The 17,005-nt window shown below is 33.6% G+C and overlaps 1 protein-coding gene across 1 annotated transcript; it reads left to right on the top strand.

Moving 5' to 3' along the window:
• Positions 1 to 4,032: 4,032 nt before the first annotated feature.
• On the top strand, positions 4,033 to 8,143 carry LOC135121311 (uncharacterized). Its single transcript, XM_064045630.1, has 24 exons — positions 4,033 to 4,145; positions 4,253 to 4,409; positions 4,476 to 4,696; positions 4,757 to 4,819; positions 4,914 to 4,954; positions 5,013 to 5,143; positions 5,199 to 5,248; positions 5,366 to 5,417; positions 5,479 to 5,589; positions 5,646 to 5,688; positions 5,781 to 5,867; positions 5,925 to 6,008; positions 6,071 to 6,205; positions 6,276 to 6,420; positions 6,479 to 6,537; positions 6,590 to 6,656; positions 6,813 to 6,877; positions 6,945 to 7,031; positions 7,082 to 7,181; positions 7,236 to 7,312; positions 7,373 to 7,519; positions 7,579 to 7,714; positions 7,851 to 7,952; positions 8,004 to 8,143. Exons 1-24 carry the CDS (start codon positions 4,091 to 4,093, stop codon positions 8,141 to 8,143), a joined length of 2,355 nt encoding a protein of 784 aa, XP_063901700.1. The 5' UTR covers positions 4,033 to 4,090.
• Positions 8,144 to 17,005: the final 8,862 nt, after the last annotated feature.

Raw genomic sequence — 17,005 nt, 5'->3', positions numbered from 1 at the left:
AATGAAATTTATAAAATGGCTAACAAACCGAGATGCCGTGAACTATAACAACCTTGCAGGATATATAAAAGTAGGGACGGAACACAAAGGTCGTCTTAAATCGGCTTCCATCCTATTATTATTAATATAAGTAGTAAAACCACGAAAAAAACTTAAAAAACCTCTTGCACAAAGTAAAAATCCACAGCACTTTTCTGTTTTTTGGTTTCTGGATCTACTATTGAAGTCTTTAAAAAAAAAGTAAAAGTTAAAATAATCATATAAAAAATCTTTTAAACTACTTAAAACCAGTAGCAATTAATTCACTAAAGGAAAAGCAACCGGGTGCAGATTTAGGAGCCAGCCAAGGCGTTCCTCATTAATAATAGTCTTAAAGCCAAACTTCAAATCAAGATATTGATTATTTTTAATTCTTTCTAAACTGAGCTCCGTCTGCCGCCTTTAAATGAAATATAGTGAGATGTATGGGTTTTTAGTGCAAAAAAAATCCTTTTTTTAATTATTTTATAAACTTTTTAATAGTAAAGTAACAAAGAAAACTATTCAAGTTCAAGTTTAACTGAGCAAAAAATAGTTCTCTTTCTGCCTCTGTCCTTCCCCAATCATCTCTTTCAGCCTCCTCATAAATAGTCATCAATGCAAACAGACTTAAGGCCCTAAGAAACGTTTTTAGTTTCTATTCCAAGTAACAATTTACAGAAGTCATATAATGCACTCGTGCATAGGTTGCTACAGAGTCACACACCTTCAAGTGGTTTGCTTCTTTTCGTCATAAGATGCTTAGTGTCCTCGCAATAAAAACTTACTCCGGGTTTTTAGAGGATTTTATTTCTCAGAAATATTTTTACTTTTACTATTAACCATTCGATATTACTTAAATTTTAAACAAGAACAAATTTGAAGTAGGTCATAAATATTTTATCCTATAAAAAAAAAATTAAAAAAAAGGTTAAACTTTAGTTTTTGTTGTTCATATAAATCCTCTTTTAGTAAATTAATTTAACCAAAAATTAATTGTTTGGTCTCAGTTGAAAGGGTAACAAGAAGTTTAAAGAGGGAGTTGTGGTGCATTTTTATAATTTTTTCAAATGTAAATTCCTTTTCCTGTTTGGACTTAGCCCTATAAAGATTAAACTGTATACCTTTTATAACGTAGTAGTTTAAAGATAAGATATAACAAGTTTACGTAGCTACGCGTTATATCAAGAGGTTATTTTTTTTGCTAGCGGGGATTTCATACGAAAAAATTCCTATTCTTGCTGTAATATTACTTATGCATTCTTAATCCCTTTAATCCCAAGAGTGGGAAAACGCGTTTATATTTTATTATTCTTTAAAATTTGCTGTTAATTTCATAAGAAATGCAGATATATTTTTTAAATATTGTAGCCCATATAAATTACCACAAATTTTTATATCTCTTTACAAAGGGTGTTCGGTTTCCATTATTACTGGTTTAGTTCATTAATTTAAAAAGAAATCAGGAGGCTATTTCCATTTAAGTAACTTGGGCTTATCGCTAAGCTTTTATTAAATTTTTATTCGCAAGATCAAATTCCATATATTCAACGCAGCATTGTGTTTTAGTTTTAAAATAAAGTTTAATAACTTACGATCGACCACTTACCACAGCCCTATGAGGGACGTAACAACATAAATTTATTACAGAAGCTAAATGTTGGAAACTAGTAAGAGCTCGTAAAATAACAGATTAAATATGGTAATGTGTAATCTTCATTATAAGTTCCGGTTTTAAACTCTTGAAGCGAAAACAATACCACTACTTCAAAAACTATTGAAGAACGTAAGCTTCTTGTTCTTCTCTACTTTTATAAGAGATCCACTTACGAAAGCGCTCGAAATCCAAAGATTTTTAATGTAACCTTACCAGTGTAATTTTAAGACGAGCTATTTACGATAATGGGATATGTTATATAACGCAACTGTTTAGGGACCGTTATGTAAACATACTATAAGTGCGAGGGTAAACACAAAGTTATTAACAACGGTATGCATATTCCAACCACTTCATCTTAATTGTGAAAGGTTTTACAGTATAAATATATATAAATTGTCTAATTAAGTCTTAAGCACATTTCTTTTTTATGAAACCTTTAAGTTGAACTATCAGCTTTCTATCAATAATTTCATTTGGGTTTTTTACTCAAGCTTAATTAGTGCACTACTATAAGAGAGTTTAGTTATTAGACTTAACTTTTTCTTCGTAAGTGGTGGTTATTTTAACTTTTTGGGGTTTGAAGTTAGGGATGAAAAAAAATTTAGTATGAATATACACGAATTTCAGTAATGAATTAAGGGGTTTTAAATTAAATTTGTGACCAGTTTAGAACGACCACATGATCCACTCATGAAAAGATAAGATTTGGTCGTTTATTTTTTGTAAAGAGTGTAAGATGCCAATTTAAAGCTCTAGTTAATAAGTTTTAAAAGTTCTCTTTATACTGTACGAAAAATTTTACGACAAATATTAAAAATTAAAGAAAAAGTAGTTCAAGTTTAATTCTTTATAAAGCTCATACTAAGGTGCGTCAGGATTATAAGCTACAAATCTGTTAGGAGAGTAGGATAACATAAGTTATGTATGTACTTTTTCAACCAGAGGTGTGAGTTGACTCCGTAGCTCAGAGATTAGAGCATTGGCGCACAATATTAAAGTGGCGGCTTCATTCCCGTCCTTAAGAATTTCTGGTTTTGGTTATTACATGTATCCTCTTCAAAGAATGTTTTATTATAGTAAAACATTGAATAGGCGCTTGACCTATAATCCACCCATTCTAGTATTGCGAAGTTCAACTCAATTTTCTATGCATATTACTATGAGGCAATTCTCATTTTTTTCTACTCTTTTTACAAGATCATTAATATGCGCTTTGACTGTATCGGATATTGTATGTTAGTATAAATTGTAGGGATGCAATTCCTCCCTTCTTTTTTCTCTATTTTAAAAATCTGTGTTCTCCTTCTTTGATTCCAGGCCATGGCAATGGTGCAAGGGCGACTTACCCAAAGAGCGCTTAAATACAAAACAAGGACGGGAAAAACTCTCTACTTTATTAACCATAGAATTTTATATATATAGTTTAAAAGTCAAAAATAATTTTGTGTGATTATTTTAACATTGGTTTTTCCCTGATCTTACACGCGTAGTTCATTAGAATTTAACTATAGAGCCTATAAGAGAAATAGGCAGGAGCAAGAATAGAAATTTATTAAATAAGCCTGCGCTAGCACTAGAGGTACAATTCTTGGGTGGGCAGACCTTTCATCTAAGACAAATAACTTGGTGGATCTAAGAGTAAAGTATGCACGCAAAAAAAAATTAAATTTCTGGTTCTACTTTGTACAAGCCCTTTTATTAGAGGCACACGCCAGCGCATCTCTAACACATTGTACAAAAATAATGTTAACAGTATTTATCAGTTAAATTCTTATATAATCTCTATCGAAATAAATTAATTGGAGTGAATTTTAACTTAATATGCTTTAGGGCATCATATGATTAACACTTAGGATACCCATCATATGAATTCAAACTTATGGACCGTATTTTCCACCTTTCAATTGCTATAGCTAAAAATGATGGCAATATGGTACGTCATGCCTATCTAGTTCTCAACGCTATTTTTTTTGTTTGTGAAATAAGTTGGTATGCTAGAAACTATTTGTGGCAAGAAGCTCAGTTTCGGTAAACAGTTGAATATAAACTCCAAAACTTTTCAAATATTTATAGTTAGTTATCGTTTAATATGAAAATTAACAAGGTGCATGGTGTCCAATATAATAAACTGAATATACTACTTAAGAAACTAATTACAAGACTAATAATCACTCAAGTTATTAAAATTAAGCGTTTGCAACGAGAACAAAGAAATAAAGTTTATTGCCATTGTACGCGCAAGCCAACCCTTTCAGCGTTGCATTGTGAAATTATCAAATTTAGTTTGTCAAATACTTTTTACCAATAAAATTTAAACTATGTACATTTTAGGAAAGAAGGGGGAGACGGCAACTAGTCTGTTTAGAAGCAAGTAAGAATTCCATTGAACTTTACTGTGCTAGTTAAACACGTATGGTGAGCAATGTTCGCTTCACTATTGCCGAAGGCTTCTTTCCATCATACACTGGTAAGTGCGCAACTTTATAAAAAAAATTAACTATAATATTAAACAAGTTAGCTTGAATTGTAAATTGTAGGTATTTTTTACTTTTTTTTTTAACATTTTTGGTTTAGGAGATTTCCTTTTTGTCGTGATTTATGTAAATGAAAAAAAACTTTGTAGCTCTAAAGGAACAAAAGCAGATAATTCTAGTTTTTATTGGAATAAATCTTTTACATTTGAAGCGGGAAATTCTGATAAGTTGCTATTAAAGGCGATAAGCCAAAACGGGTTACTTTTCGTTAACAGCAATACTCAGACTGGTAGCTTTAAGTAGGATATTATATATACCTGCAGGGATGAGCAAGAAATTTCAAGCTTTTCTTTGTGTTTTTCTGAAAAAAACACTTCGGACAATGTAGTTCTCCAAGATTGCAGTCGAGACTTAACCTCTACTAAAATTAACCACAAAAGTTCTGATAAATTTTCAAACTTTTACAAAAAAAGAATATCTGCTGCTTTTAAGAAGGCTCCAACCGTTTCTGAGGCCCCTGTTCCTTCTAAGCAAGACAAATCTAGTATTTGTAAAATAGCAGTTTTCAGTATTGCTAATATATTTTAATACAAATAAATTGCAGCCTCCTGCCTTCACATATGTTACTCCTTTGGGGAAGCTTTAAATAAAAATGTTTTAGCAAATGGTAACTGCTATTCGTGTTTGTTAGTTACTACTTTTTATGTCTCTGGAAGTCAACTTTAATTTTCTGCACTCTAAAACTTTTTTTTAAAACTTAGACTGCGTACTTTTAAAACTTGTGAGTGCCCGAGATTTAAACGTAAACACTTTGTCATAAGATTAAGTTCAGTTAAACTTTTTAAATTTAAACTTTTTAGATCAACATTTTTGAAGACAAAAGTTACTTCTGCATAATAGAAATTGCCACCGAGATAATTGTTTCTTCAAGGGTGCAATCTTCAGACCGCCTTACTAATTGGAATGAAGTATTTCTATTTAATATTCCTCCGTAAGTAATATCTTATTTCGTCGTTTTACTTAAATTTAATGCCTCTTTAATTTAGCGTTAAAACCTTTAAAATTTTAGTTTTTAACTCTGAAGAAGATTTATTGGGTACGTTTTATAATATACTTTTAAAATCTCTGCACTTGTCATATCAAAAGTTAATTGTATTTTTATTAAGTTCATTACTTGACTACTGACTATTTACTTTCACGCTAACTTTTATAGGGCACGTAAATATACAAGTTAGCAGTCTTTCTCGTTTTAAGACTACAGAAAGGCTTATTTTTATACTTAAGATGAGCCTTTTGTAACGAGTAACTATTGTTATTTTGTTTTAGTACCGAAAATCTTGAAGAGCGTTGGTATAATCTTGAGGAAAATGCCAGCTTTCCTGAGGATGCCTCTCCGTCCCTTCTGCTAGGAATCTTTTTCCGTCCTGCCCTGAACAGGTTTTAAACAATTGGCAGTCTCCTGGTAAGCAAGTAACTATTTATCTTGTATACAGTAAATTCACCTCTCCTTTAGCAATTTTTAAATCTGCGAGTTTGGTTGCTTTATAAAATTTATGTTTAAAAAATATATATTATTTTGGTTGCAAATTTTTTTTCTTTGTAATAATTAATTATTATATAAAACACAGTTAAGTAAAAAAAATTGTAGCGTTGATAATCTTCTCTCCCTGAGTAAATCTTCGGCATTTTCAGAGGAGTTTTTACCTGTTCCCACTGTAAACCGCAGTATAACTCAACTTTTTAATATTTTTTGGGAATCTGTGCTTTGCTAGCTACCCGAGAGCGAAAGCAGGCGCTGGGCTTTGAATATAAAGATCCTCTCTGCTACTGATTTAAGACTGTGGCCGCTTTACATGGTACGAAGCGTGGCCCACACACCTCTCCTTTACTCTATTTCGACGGCACTCTGTGCTTGCAGATCCCACGCTCGTACGTGATTATTCGCGTCGCAAATACGAAAGCCCAGACGGCCAGCATTGGGAATGTCATTGAGTTTGGCGGGCAGGACCACGCCTCCCCCGTTTGGAACGAAGTCTTCTGTCTTTCCGCAGAGGTCTTTTCAACGCCGCGCCGGCATTCCACGCTTCACGTTTTTCATATGCACTCCTTTTTCTTTGGTGTAGACTTTTGCTTCCTGCACACTCAAAGTGTACACCGCCACCCAAAATCACATCACAGATGCTGTTTTTCACCACCAGATTGGCCGCTGCGTGTTCGCGTTGGATAGCTTGCCTTTCTGTGATGAATGCCTTAATGAAGACTGCTCGGGTTTCATTGTAACTAATTTTGCTTCAGTGCCGATCTTAAACTTCGGCTCGCTACACAGACGCCGAAAGAAATGCCGTCAGAGTCGAGCTTAGAGCAAATCAACCAATTACTTCGCAGGTAACGCCCAGCTGCAAACTATCTAAATAGAGGGCATTTTTGACAATTGTAGGATCGAGAGAAACTTCTCCAGAAGGACAACCCTAAGAAACTTCCTGCCCTGCTGGATTGTTATTTGGGTTTGTATAAAAAATATAAATAAATAGTAAAAATAGATAATTAAATATAAATATATTATTTTAATACCTTATAAAAAATTATAATAAAATCTTTTTTAACTAATTGAAAAATAATAAGTCGCGCTTATACACTTTTATAAACCTTTCTTTGTGCAGCGATACCTAAGAATAGCCCTAAAGATATTATGAAAATACGCTCAAAGAGGCAAGGGGCTCCGAGGGTAATTTCCTCTATCTTTTCTGCAGCTTTTTTTAGGCGCTGACCTTATTTAATAATGCTACTAACAGCTAACAGTGTTAGCAGCGCTCGTGCCTGCGATGGATGTGTGCGGCGGACTAGATGAGGGCGGGGAAGAATCTGCTGAAGATCCAAAGGTTTAGTTTTATATGAATTACTTTTCCCTGTAAATTTATACCCACTAAAGATTAGTCCGATTGAACTACCGAAGCCTTTTGAGTGGCTTTTGATAGACGAGGAGTTTCCCTGCAGTGTTACTAAGCTTAAGAACTTGCTATTTGGAGACGGTTTTTTGTGCGCCAGTTCTATAATCTTTTTTAATATTGTATTTAAAACGGTAGCTTCTTTGTTTCTCTTAAAATTCTATGAAACTCAAAAATATAAAGAAGTTTTTGTGGGAGACTGGTGCGCCCAGTCGGTAAGGATACCCGCCCTCAGTTGTTCTCTTGGGCTTTTAGTAAGCGCTTGACATCTTCAGGGCTCTAGCGCCCAGGATTGCAGGACCGTGACTTATATGATGCCATCCACGTCATTTATGAAATCTTTAAAAGCTACTGAGCTCCAGAAGTACGAAGTGCAGGCGCCTGGTGGCTGCGTGGTGGAGATCCAGTCCTTGACTCCCAACGTTCGACCTTCTATTCGTATCTACTTTGAATACTCACGTGGTACTTTCCACTCTCTCAGGCGCCGATGGCAAGCACTTTTGAAGTTCACGTGCAGTTGTGTTTGAACAAGTTGACGCCGAAAAGAGCGTTACTGAGGGCTTCGGCTGAAACGAGATTCGTGAAATCAACCCTTTTAAAAGGACAAATAGAAAAAAGTACGAGTTTTACTTAGAAATAACATAAAATTATTCTAAGAAATTAATGAAGCTTGCATAGATTTGACCATATTTTTTTAGTATACTCCCGGGATTCCGAATTCCACTTTTTCTTATAGATATATTTATTATGCAGCCGTTAAAAAAGGCCTAGAGGAAACATACACTAACCTCGCTAAGACCCTCAGGGGATTGTTTGGAGGCCCTCGAAAAAAAAAGAAAATTACCGAGGCTCCAAGTAGTAACTTTTTAGTTTATTACAGCAAAATAATTAACTTTTATGTAAAAGCTTTTTGGCTTTTCAGAAATGTTACTATTTCCATTTCGCAGTTGCTTGGCGGCCTGGTTGTGGTTGTGCTCTTGGCAGTGCTAAACTTATATTCATTTTATTTTATATTTTTTAAAGAGAACAATGCAGTGTTGCAGTAATAAAAGTTTTTTTTTAAATAATAAAACCCCATTTATATAAGTAAAGTGTAGTGCAGTTATTTATAAATTACTTTTTATTATCGATAGGAACCATTGCATTTGTAATAATTTTACAATATTTTAATCTATATGCTGCCTTTTTATTATACTTATTGCTTTCTAACTCCTCACTCAAACTAAAACAACTCATTTAAATAAAAAGTTAGTTTTCAAATTCCACCGAATAATTTTTATTTGCTAGATAATTTATTGCTAGTTCAGTTGTTTACCATTTTAAAACAGTTGACCGAAAACGAAGAAGTTACTAAAATATACGGGTTATGCGACCCTCTACGACGGATCTTGTGTTACTTAACTATTTGGATAATGCAGCTAAACAAACGGGTTATGTAATTATTTACCAAACAAGTTCATTATGGTTATGTCATCTCCTCTGCATGCTCTTAGTTGAGGTTTACGACACTCTGAAATCTTCAGGTTCTTCGGCACGTGTCGAAAGATCTGCTTTTAAACTTGGTAAAATCCTAAGTTTGGATAAAGTCCCGTAGCAGGTTCTATCTTACCTATAACATTGAATGACAAAAAAAACATCACTAACTCTAAATTTTAAAAAAAAAAAGTTGACAAAAACTTAATAAACCAAAACCAACGTAGTAAAACTTTACAGCAAAGTTGGTAAAGTGAAATCAGAGGAAAAAGAAATATCAAACTTTTTTAAATAATAAAGTACAAGATTATACACTTTTTTTTAAGACATTTATTTTGTACCATTTGAGTTTCGTATTGAAAAGGATGTGGTTATCCGTAAAACTAATAGGTTTAGAAGGATATTCTCAAAATTATATTTTGCTTTACAGCTTTAATTTTTTACGTTCATTATTATTCAAAAAATTTCTAATTTACTTTCCCCATTATGGGCGAAAAAAATCCCTAAACAAAAAACTTTAATATAAAAGTATTCGGATTACAATTTACGCTGATAAATATATAAAAAAATTTTCCACGGGAAACCATCCTCTTATAGACTAATCTAAGCACCACTGCGCATAGTTCTTTGATTAATAGTTAATCTTTACATTGCGAGAAGCAAAAGTCTTTATATACTCGCGGAGATCTCGCGACGACAACAATCCCCTCGACAGAGTTCAACTACGTTTACGAATCATCTGGAATTTTTAAAAAAAAATACATTAACAGAAATGCTAACTGAAACTCCTTTCTTAAAAAAAAAACTCAAACTTTAATAGGAATTCGTGCACTAAACTCTTTTATGTTTTTGGAAGACCAGATCTCGCGGCAAGCATTATTAAGTGAAAACACAAACCGACAAAATATACCATGCGAGGGGGGTTATTACGTAATCTTTTCAGAAACCTGATATGTACATTATAACTTGATTGGTGTTAGTATGTTTTAGGAATTAAACTACCTATAGCTCTACATAGCTCCATAGAATTTTACTATTAACGTGTTTTGTTGCTTGTGAAAAGTCGAAGTAAAAGCTATAACATGCACATATATGCCAACATCTCTCAATAATTTATTAAAAATGGTAATTTTTAAAATTCTTTAGTAGATTGAAAGTTGCGTGGTAGTTGTAATCTATAGTGATCAAGAATGGTCATCAAAGAATTACATAATATCCACCAGCTACTTTTTTCTAAATAATTCAAAATGTTTATTATGTATCAATTTTTCATAAGGAGATTCAGTTACTATTTCGCTATACTCTCTATGCGGTTTTTATTTTTAGATTAAAGTCTATAGTCTATTAATAAAGAGTGGTAAACTGATTTTTTTTGAGTAGTTATAGATTTAATAAAATTTTTCGACGTCAATAATGCCTTTACCAATAAATTAAATTTGAGATTGTATTTGTTTTGATAAATAATGCTCCGTGTGATTAATAACCCGTCACATCACTAATAAGTTTATTTTGTTTATTAATTTTGGTTTTAGCTTAAGCTTTAATCAATTGCTAAGCCCTGCTAACATAAATGAACAACTACAAGGCAAAGAATCGGGAAACAGGTATATGTATGTATATATATATGGTTCACTTGTGCAATAATCGTACATATTTGAAATTGAATGCTTTAATTAATTACCCTTTACAGTCTTCTAATCGCAAAAAATGCGTTATAGCAATAACCAACGTTTTATGCCTTCGAGCTCGGTAACAGTGGGGTGTCTTTAAAACAGTATAGTTATAGAAAAAACCCAACTTACAATTTTAACGAAAACCGCCCATTTAGCTATAGCTAATTATAATAATTACTTAACAGGTTGTTTTGGTTTTTATTTGTAAGTGCTAGAAAGTGTTTACTTTTGACCAAAACGAGGCATGAGGGCTAAGGAACTTAGCTTAGGAATAGGTATAACGACTCTAGTTTTTAAGAACAAATAAATAAGTAAATATAAACAAGCCGTTCCATTTAACATTTAGTTTGTGTTCTCGACTAATATCTATATGGTATGACTACTTTATTAGAGAGTTAATTTTAAAAGGTGAAGTTTTAAATAACAGGGTTTTTAAGGCACCACTATACAATTACGCGAGCTACTTAAATTGGTAGATATAATTATAGCCCTCCCGCAAATATTGACTTTTTGGCGCAGGACGCGTGAGGGCGCCTTTACTTAACTGTGGGTGCAGCAAGTAACTCCTTGGTCTTTATAGTTGATTTAACTAGGTCACTGTATAGTTCGGACTCTTGGTAAGAGTACTTTCTAGAACTCTTGATATCTGCTTGGGCCGTTGGGTCTAACCTTTTTGATTCTTCTTTAAGTTTTGTACACTCCCCGGAAGCGATGATTAATTTTTGTCCCTAGACTTAGGTCGTAAAGTGACCAAACATGATTGGCCCTATGTATAAAATTCGCGTCCAACTTGGACGTTAGTCTTATCGACTGCATGCTGGCTACGGTCTCTTGTGGTCGCTAGGTCACCATCCTAAGGCGGATTAACGTTCGGATGTAAACTTATCTTTATCGGGTCATGTCATCCTCTATGATGATTTGGCACTACTTAAATCTTTAGCTAAAGCTGCTAAAGCTTGATCATTGTTATTATTTGCCAACCTGATGTGATAATGGTATCTTTCTGATTGAAGCTCTGAGTTGAGGGCTGCTCGTCACTTAGGAGAGTCGCTGGTGGTGTGACACCACGTATCGAAAGATAAACTCTTAAAAACGGTAAAAACTTCGAGTTGGGTTAAGCCCTCTTGCAGGTGCTATCTTCCCTGTATCCTTGGATGGTAAACATTTTGATGTTCGCGAGCTAACATAACAGCTGACTAAACTTGCTTCATTCTTGGGTGACTTAATGGTGTTGGGCCTCCTCATGATGCTTCGCGTGGAGTACTGTCGTTGTTGCCTTTCGAAGCGGTTCCTTGTAACATGCCTAGAAGGATCTACTATAACCACTTCATGAACTATTATCAAGTTTGGCGAAAGTAGATAAGTTATGCAGTACCCTGTTGTCAAGTAGCAATTAGGTGCGGCCGAAAGCGTTGGCAATAAGAGCTGTATAATGAGTAATGAAAGTGAGTACACTAGTTCGATTCCAGAACCAACAGACCAGTCACAGAAAGTAGCATAAAGTTTGCGAAACCTGGGATCGGATTGGTGTTAGTAACATATTCGATCCACCTTGAAAGTGTGTTGTTTGTATACGTGACTAGTGGTGTCTCTTGCTAACAGTACTAAATATATGCGGCAGATATCCCCTTGAAGGTCTTTTATGTTTCGAGATTATAAAAAAAAAGAACATAGGTATTAGCTTGAAACACTTCTATTAGCAGCATGGAGGATAGCCTTTAATCTTAGTGAGACAGGTCCCAGGGCAACGGCGAAGATCGAAACAAAACCAAATTAGCCATCATTGACGTAAAGCTACTATGGGAAGTAATTAAAACCACCGTTGATGAAAAGAAAGTCGAATACTTTATGAAGTTATAAAGAAGCACGTTGAAAGCGTTATAATAAGTTGTACAGCCTAATTGACTTCATAGATTCCCAGTCGAACAAAGTGTGTCTTTCTGAAACTTTAAAGTTCATGATTTCTTATTAGTCTTCCCGGCAATAAATAACGGGAACTGTTCAAAACAACACTTAAATGCAAAGTACCATGGGTAAAAGTTGAAACTAAACAGCTTCTCAAACTGTTATGACAGTTAATTTTTCTCAATTCCGTGCTGTCCTATCGTTTACTCTTAATATTATAATTCGTAAATTCAGTTATCGTTAACGCCCTAAAGCGTCTATTGTTAAACAGTAACCTTATTTGGTTATTATAATTACGCAGTTATTTATTTTCTCATTTTTTACGGGTATAAAAGTTAAGCATCTCCCCTCATCTAAACGAATTTTGCTATATCCTTTGATATGAAGCGCTATCTTTACGTATAATAATTTTTTTTTTTGTTCAGCGATCTTACCTCCTTTCCTTGTCAGCAATCTTCTTCTTAACTCTCTTACTTTGATAATAGTTTCCTCGTTTTAGTTCCCTTTCTTGCAGTCTAGTTCTACGCCCTTTGATTCCTGATATACAGATAGGTTACCTTTACCTTTAGAGATTTTAACTCTCTATAATTTTGTCCTTCCATGCACACATTTTCGCGTTTTACCCCATCTTTATACTATATTAAAACCGCAAGGTTACTTTAAAATTGGGGCTTAGCAACTCCCACATTGCGAACTTACATGCCCAGTTATCTTAAAAGATATTGCTTGTCTTAACGGTTCTAGCAATCACACTATACAATATATGCAAACGCCGACATAGCTGTAGAATTAATAAAAAAAATTTCGGTTGGCTGTACTACATCTACAATGGGGAAATGTCTAGGAGGTTCCCAGCTCTTAACAAAGCGCTTTACTGTATAAAGATGTCTGAAAGGATAAGGTTTCAACTAATATCTTAAAATTCTGAAAATTAGGGCTAATACAATATAATATTAGGCATGCGCCCTCCACATTCATGACACTTCACATCCATAACCTTGAGTATGTAAACTATACTTTTTTACCCCAATATTATTATTTATATATAAATAAAGTTATAATAAATATATTATTTATTATTGTTATTATCAACCACTCCTCGACTCTAACCCATAGAAGTAAATAACAATGCTTTTCCTCTTCCTTGAGGTTGGGGGAAGTTAAAGTGCCCCCTCATAATTGCTAATCCTATGTTTTTACATGGAGTTTCATAGGTTTTCATATTAGGGATATGAAGATAAAATTATCTTAGTTCAGGAAGTATAATAAACAACATTCTAAATGAGTTCCTAATGAAAATAGTTGATCACTTATCCAATGAATAATACATTTCTTACCAGGCCAAACGAAAATAACTTGGGTTCTCTAGGATACATTATTAAAGAAACAAGACAACACATATTATCAATGGTTATTAGCCGAATAAAAATTTTTAAGTAAAAAAAGCATGTAAAACTGAAAAAAAGGACTTTAAATTATTTATATGGTTCAAACTTAAAAGCGTTGGTTACCCAAAGAGGAAAAGAACTAGAAGTAATAATATATTTAGACGCAGTTTATGCCAGCGAAAATGACATGACCAGCAGAACCTGTATGATAATATCTAAATAACTCCCCAATTTTGTGTAGGTCCTAACGTCAACCCCCAGCTTTATTAACCTCTGGGGTGAAGTGGATTGTATTAGTCGTGCCTGCGTTGCGCAAGACAGATTTAAGGTCTAGCGGTCGAACTTAAGTTTTCAATGAGTAAAAATCTAATGATGGCTAATTTACCTGCTATTCAGGATGCTTTAAAACAAAGCAAGAGAAATTAAAATATGATAATTGTAACGTTTTTGTATCAAGTTAAAAGTTTACTTATTAGCAAATTAACGTAGTGTATAACTACAATGTTTTAAAAGTTACTTCTATTTAACATTTTGTTGATTATTTATGGTTAAATTTTCGAGAACTATTATATTATAAAAAAACAATATAAATTAAAGGTCAGTCAAACTTAAAAACGCCACTAATTTATTTGATTATATTAAACCCGTTGGGAACATAAAACCCTTTTAAATTAACTAAGAATAATTATAAAATTAAAAATAAACGGTGGTGTTCACGCTAGCTCTTTTTACAATGTGTTGTGCAAATATTTAATCCTTAGAAAACCGAATTAACTCGGCGGCAATGATGTTCAGGGGGCTCCCGGAGGCTTCAAGTAATCTGCCAAATGGTGGAAGTCCAGGCCCGATACGCCTCCGCAACCCTTCAGTGTCTTCGGGATAGTCACAGTCCTTCTTTGCGGAATGTTTGGGCGTCTAAATCAAGGTTATTCGAGATTTACCGTACATCCGCAGGAGTCATTTTTCTAATTAAAAAATTTATCGCCCTTTGACGCTTTTAACTATATATAAAAGTTTGAATTCTTTAGACATTATTTATTAATGAAGAGACTACATTAGATAAAGAAGAAACTTTTGCTTCCAGCGATGTCAGCTTAACTTATAAAGAATTTAGAGCAGAACTTGTATAACTACCTTAATAACAGGGTTTCTTTTTTATAAAAAAATAGTCTAAAGCATTTTAGGACATGTAACGTGGAACTGAGTACTTGATGACAAATCACCAGTTGGTATTATAAAAGAGGACTGCACACGTTTTTTTTTGTTAGCTTAGAGGGTTTGTGCTCCTGAAGTAGCTTGAGAAAATTGTGAAGTGCAGTAAATTGCCTGGATGTTGCTATTATAGTTTAAAATTTTTTAGGAGACCTTAATATTAATCACAATTTTTTTGGCAATAAACGGGCATTTTATTTGTATGAGATACTTCTTGTACAATATCAAACTCTATAGTAACGTTAAACAGAAAAACGCAATAAAAGAAGAAGCTTTTTTTTCTTTTTAACTAAAACGTAGCTTGAGTTTTTCTGTATTTTACCTTTGACAAGTAGTTTAATACTTTTGTAGGCTATCCATCCAGCCATCTTTACTTATTATAGGCGCTACGTCAACCCGAAGAACGACGCAGTGGAGACTATGACTAACAGCTCTAGTATGTTTTATATAGTTATACGCAGAGAGGGTGTGCGAGGGCATATTCTCTCAACTCATACAGAATTCACAATCAGCCAGCCTGCACAAATGGCCGAGAAGTCATAGGCGAAAATTTTTCAGTAAGTTGTACTTTTCTTTATATAGCAAATTTATAGGGATGTTACTTCTTTGAAAATGGAAAGTTGTTAAACACCATTATGGAATATTAACATGTGCAAATATTTTAGTTATACCTTACAAATTAGAAGTGTAAACAATTACACATTGGGAGGGTTGAAGGTAGAGGGATATATACTGCTATTCCTGGTTCTATTTCATCTGGGACTCATTGAGTAGCGCATTATGAACTTTTAAAAAGCTCTTTCTGTTGAGGATAAAATCCCCGTTCCCAAGTTTTTACCCAAATTACCATTTTAGGCAATTTTATGATTATTACCATTTCATTTCTTAGATATTAGTATATAGTGAAGGTTCACGAAAAATAAACCGAGAGTGGTGTTAATTTTTTTGAGTGCTTTTTTTAGTTTTAGTCACATCTGTATATCTATATATATATATATATATATATTTGTTTACAATTAATTTTAAGGGCTTAAAGGTTAAGATACCGGTTAATAAAGGTTTAAATACCCTATAACTCCCTGCTTCTTACTCTGACCTCAGCTTTTATAAACCCGTTTAAGTGCCAATACACTTGCCAGCCTATTAAATCTAAAAGGCCGCTCTAAGTTCCTTACTTCAGGTATAAAAGATCTCAAGACATGTGTAAAAATATGGTGTCACTGTTAATTAGGAGTCATAGTAATAATGTTGTAACCCGAAAAATAAAGAAGCAAATAAAACCTTTTAAGCTTAAATGCTTAAGCAAGGTCTAACTTTTCATACACTAAAGAAACCCTAATAACTGCTAAACTAGTATTTGCTTCGCTATGTTTACAAAAGGGTAAATATTTGTAACTTTTAATGAATAGGGGTTTTTAAAGCCTTTCTTTTTGCTCTCACCTCCTGAAATTAATACCAACAACTTCATAAGGGCGCACTTGTAGTTTGTATAAACCGTCAACTGGATAAATTGTTTCATCCTTTCTCTCTCCCACTAAAGTACCGTTTTTTGTTCCCTTATAGGTTTGCCCATTAATATTTATTTCTGATGAGGTGTAAAGGTCTTTTGCTTTCATTCGAGTTACTGTTGCTTCAGAATAATGATACTCCTTCGCAAAGGAAATGGTTAAAGTAGTTGAAGTATCTACATTAATAAGCATGTTACTATCACCCGTAAAAAATGAGGACAGAGTTATCAAACCAAGTAGATTTGGACTTTTTACAAAGAATATTATTTCCAACTTAGTGTTATTGGTGTTTCTCATTCCATAACACTTTATATGCCTTTGATCCATTTTATTTAAATTTGATAAGCTATCGTTCCATTGGGGAAGAAAGGTGTAAATTTGGTCATCTCCCGCAGAGTCCAATAAGCGGCGCAGGATTTCGTTAAAAAAATACTGTGCATAAAATATAGGCAAGACGGTAATAGCTCCTGTTATTAAAAAAAAATTTTATTTAGTAACTTTGATTGTAAAAATCATTAGCGGCACACCCGTTTTGGTATCCACATTGTAAACACCGTAATCCTTGTGATAAGAGGTGTGAATGGCGGCATGCTCTACGCCGACTAATGCGCTTTTAAATAATTGATCCAAATACCACAACGCCGCCCCATAAAGGTTACTATGGCCCCTCTTACCACCACAAGAAAAAGCATTACCCTCCCCCCATATAAGAGTTTTGTTCAGCACAGATAACTGAGTTGCAAGGCCAC

Source organism: Zophobas morio, unplaced genomic scaffold (genome assembly GCF_036711695.1).
Source record: "Zophobas morio isolate AGI-343-1 ecotype UQ-CSIRO unplaced genomic scaffold, CSIRO_AGI_Zmor_V1 ptg000548l, whole genome shotgun sequence".
NCBI lineage: Eukaryota > Metazoa > Arthropoda > Insecta > Coleoptera > Tenebrionidae > Zophobas > Zophobas morio.
Note: the sequence above shows the minus strand (reverse complement) of the source record. Positions and strands in the feature narration are given on the sequence as shown.

Coding starts and splice junctions, on each gene's coding strand:
- LOC135121311 (XM_064045630.1), top strand. CDS start 4,091: ATGGTGAGCAATGTTCGCTTCACTATTGCCGAAGGCTTCTTTCCATCA. Junction 4,146..4,252: donor CTTCTTTCCATCATACACTG/GTAAGTGCGCAA, acceptor TTTTTGGTTTAG/GAGATTTCCTTTTTGTCGTG. Junction 7,953..8,003: donor GAAAATTACCGAGGCTCCAA/GTAGTAACTTTT, acceptor TTTATGTAAAAG/CTTTTTGGCTTTTCAGAAAT.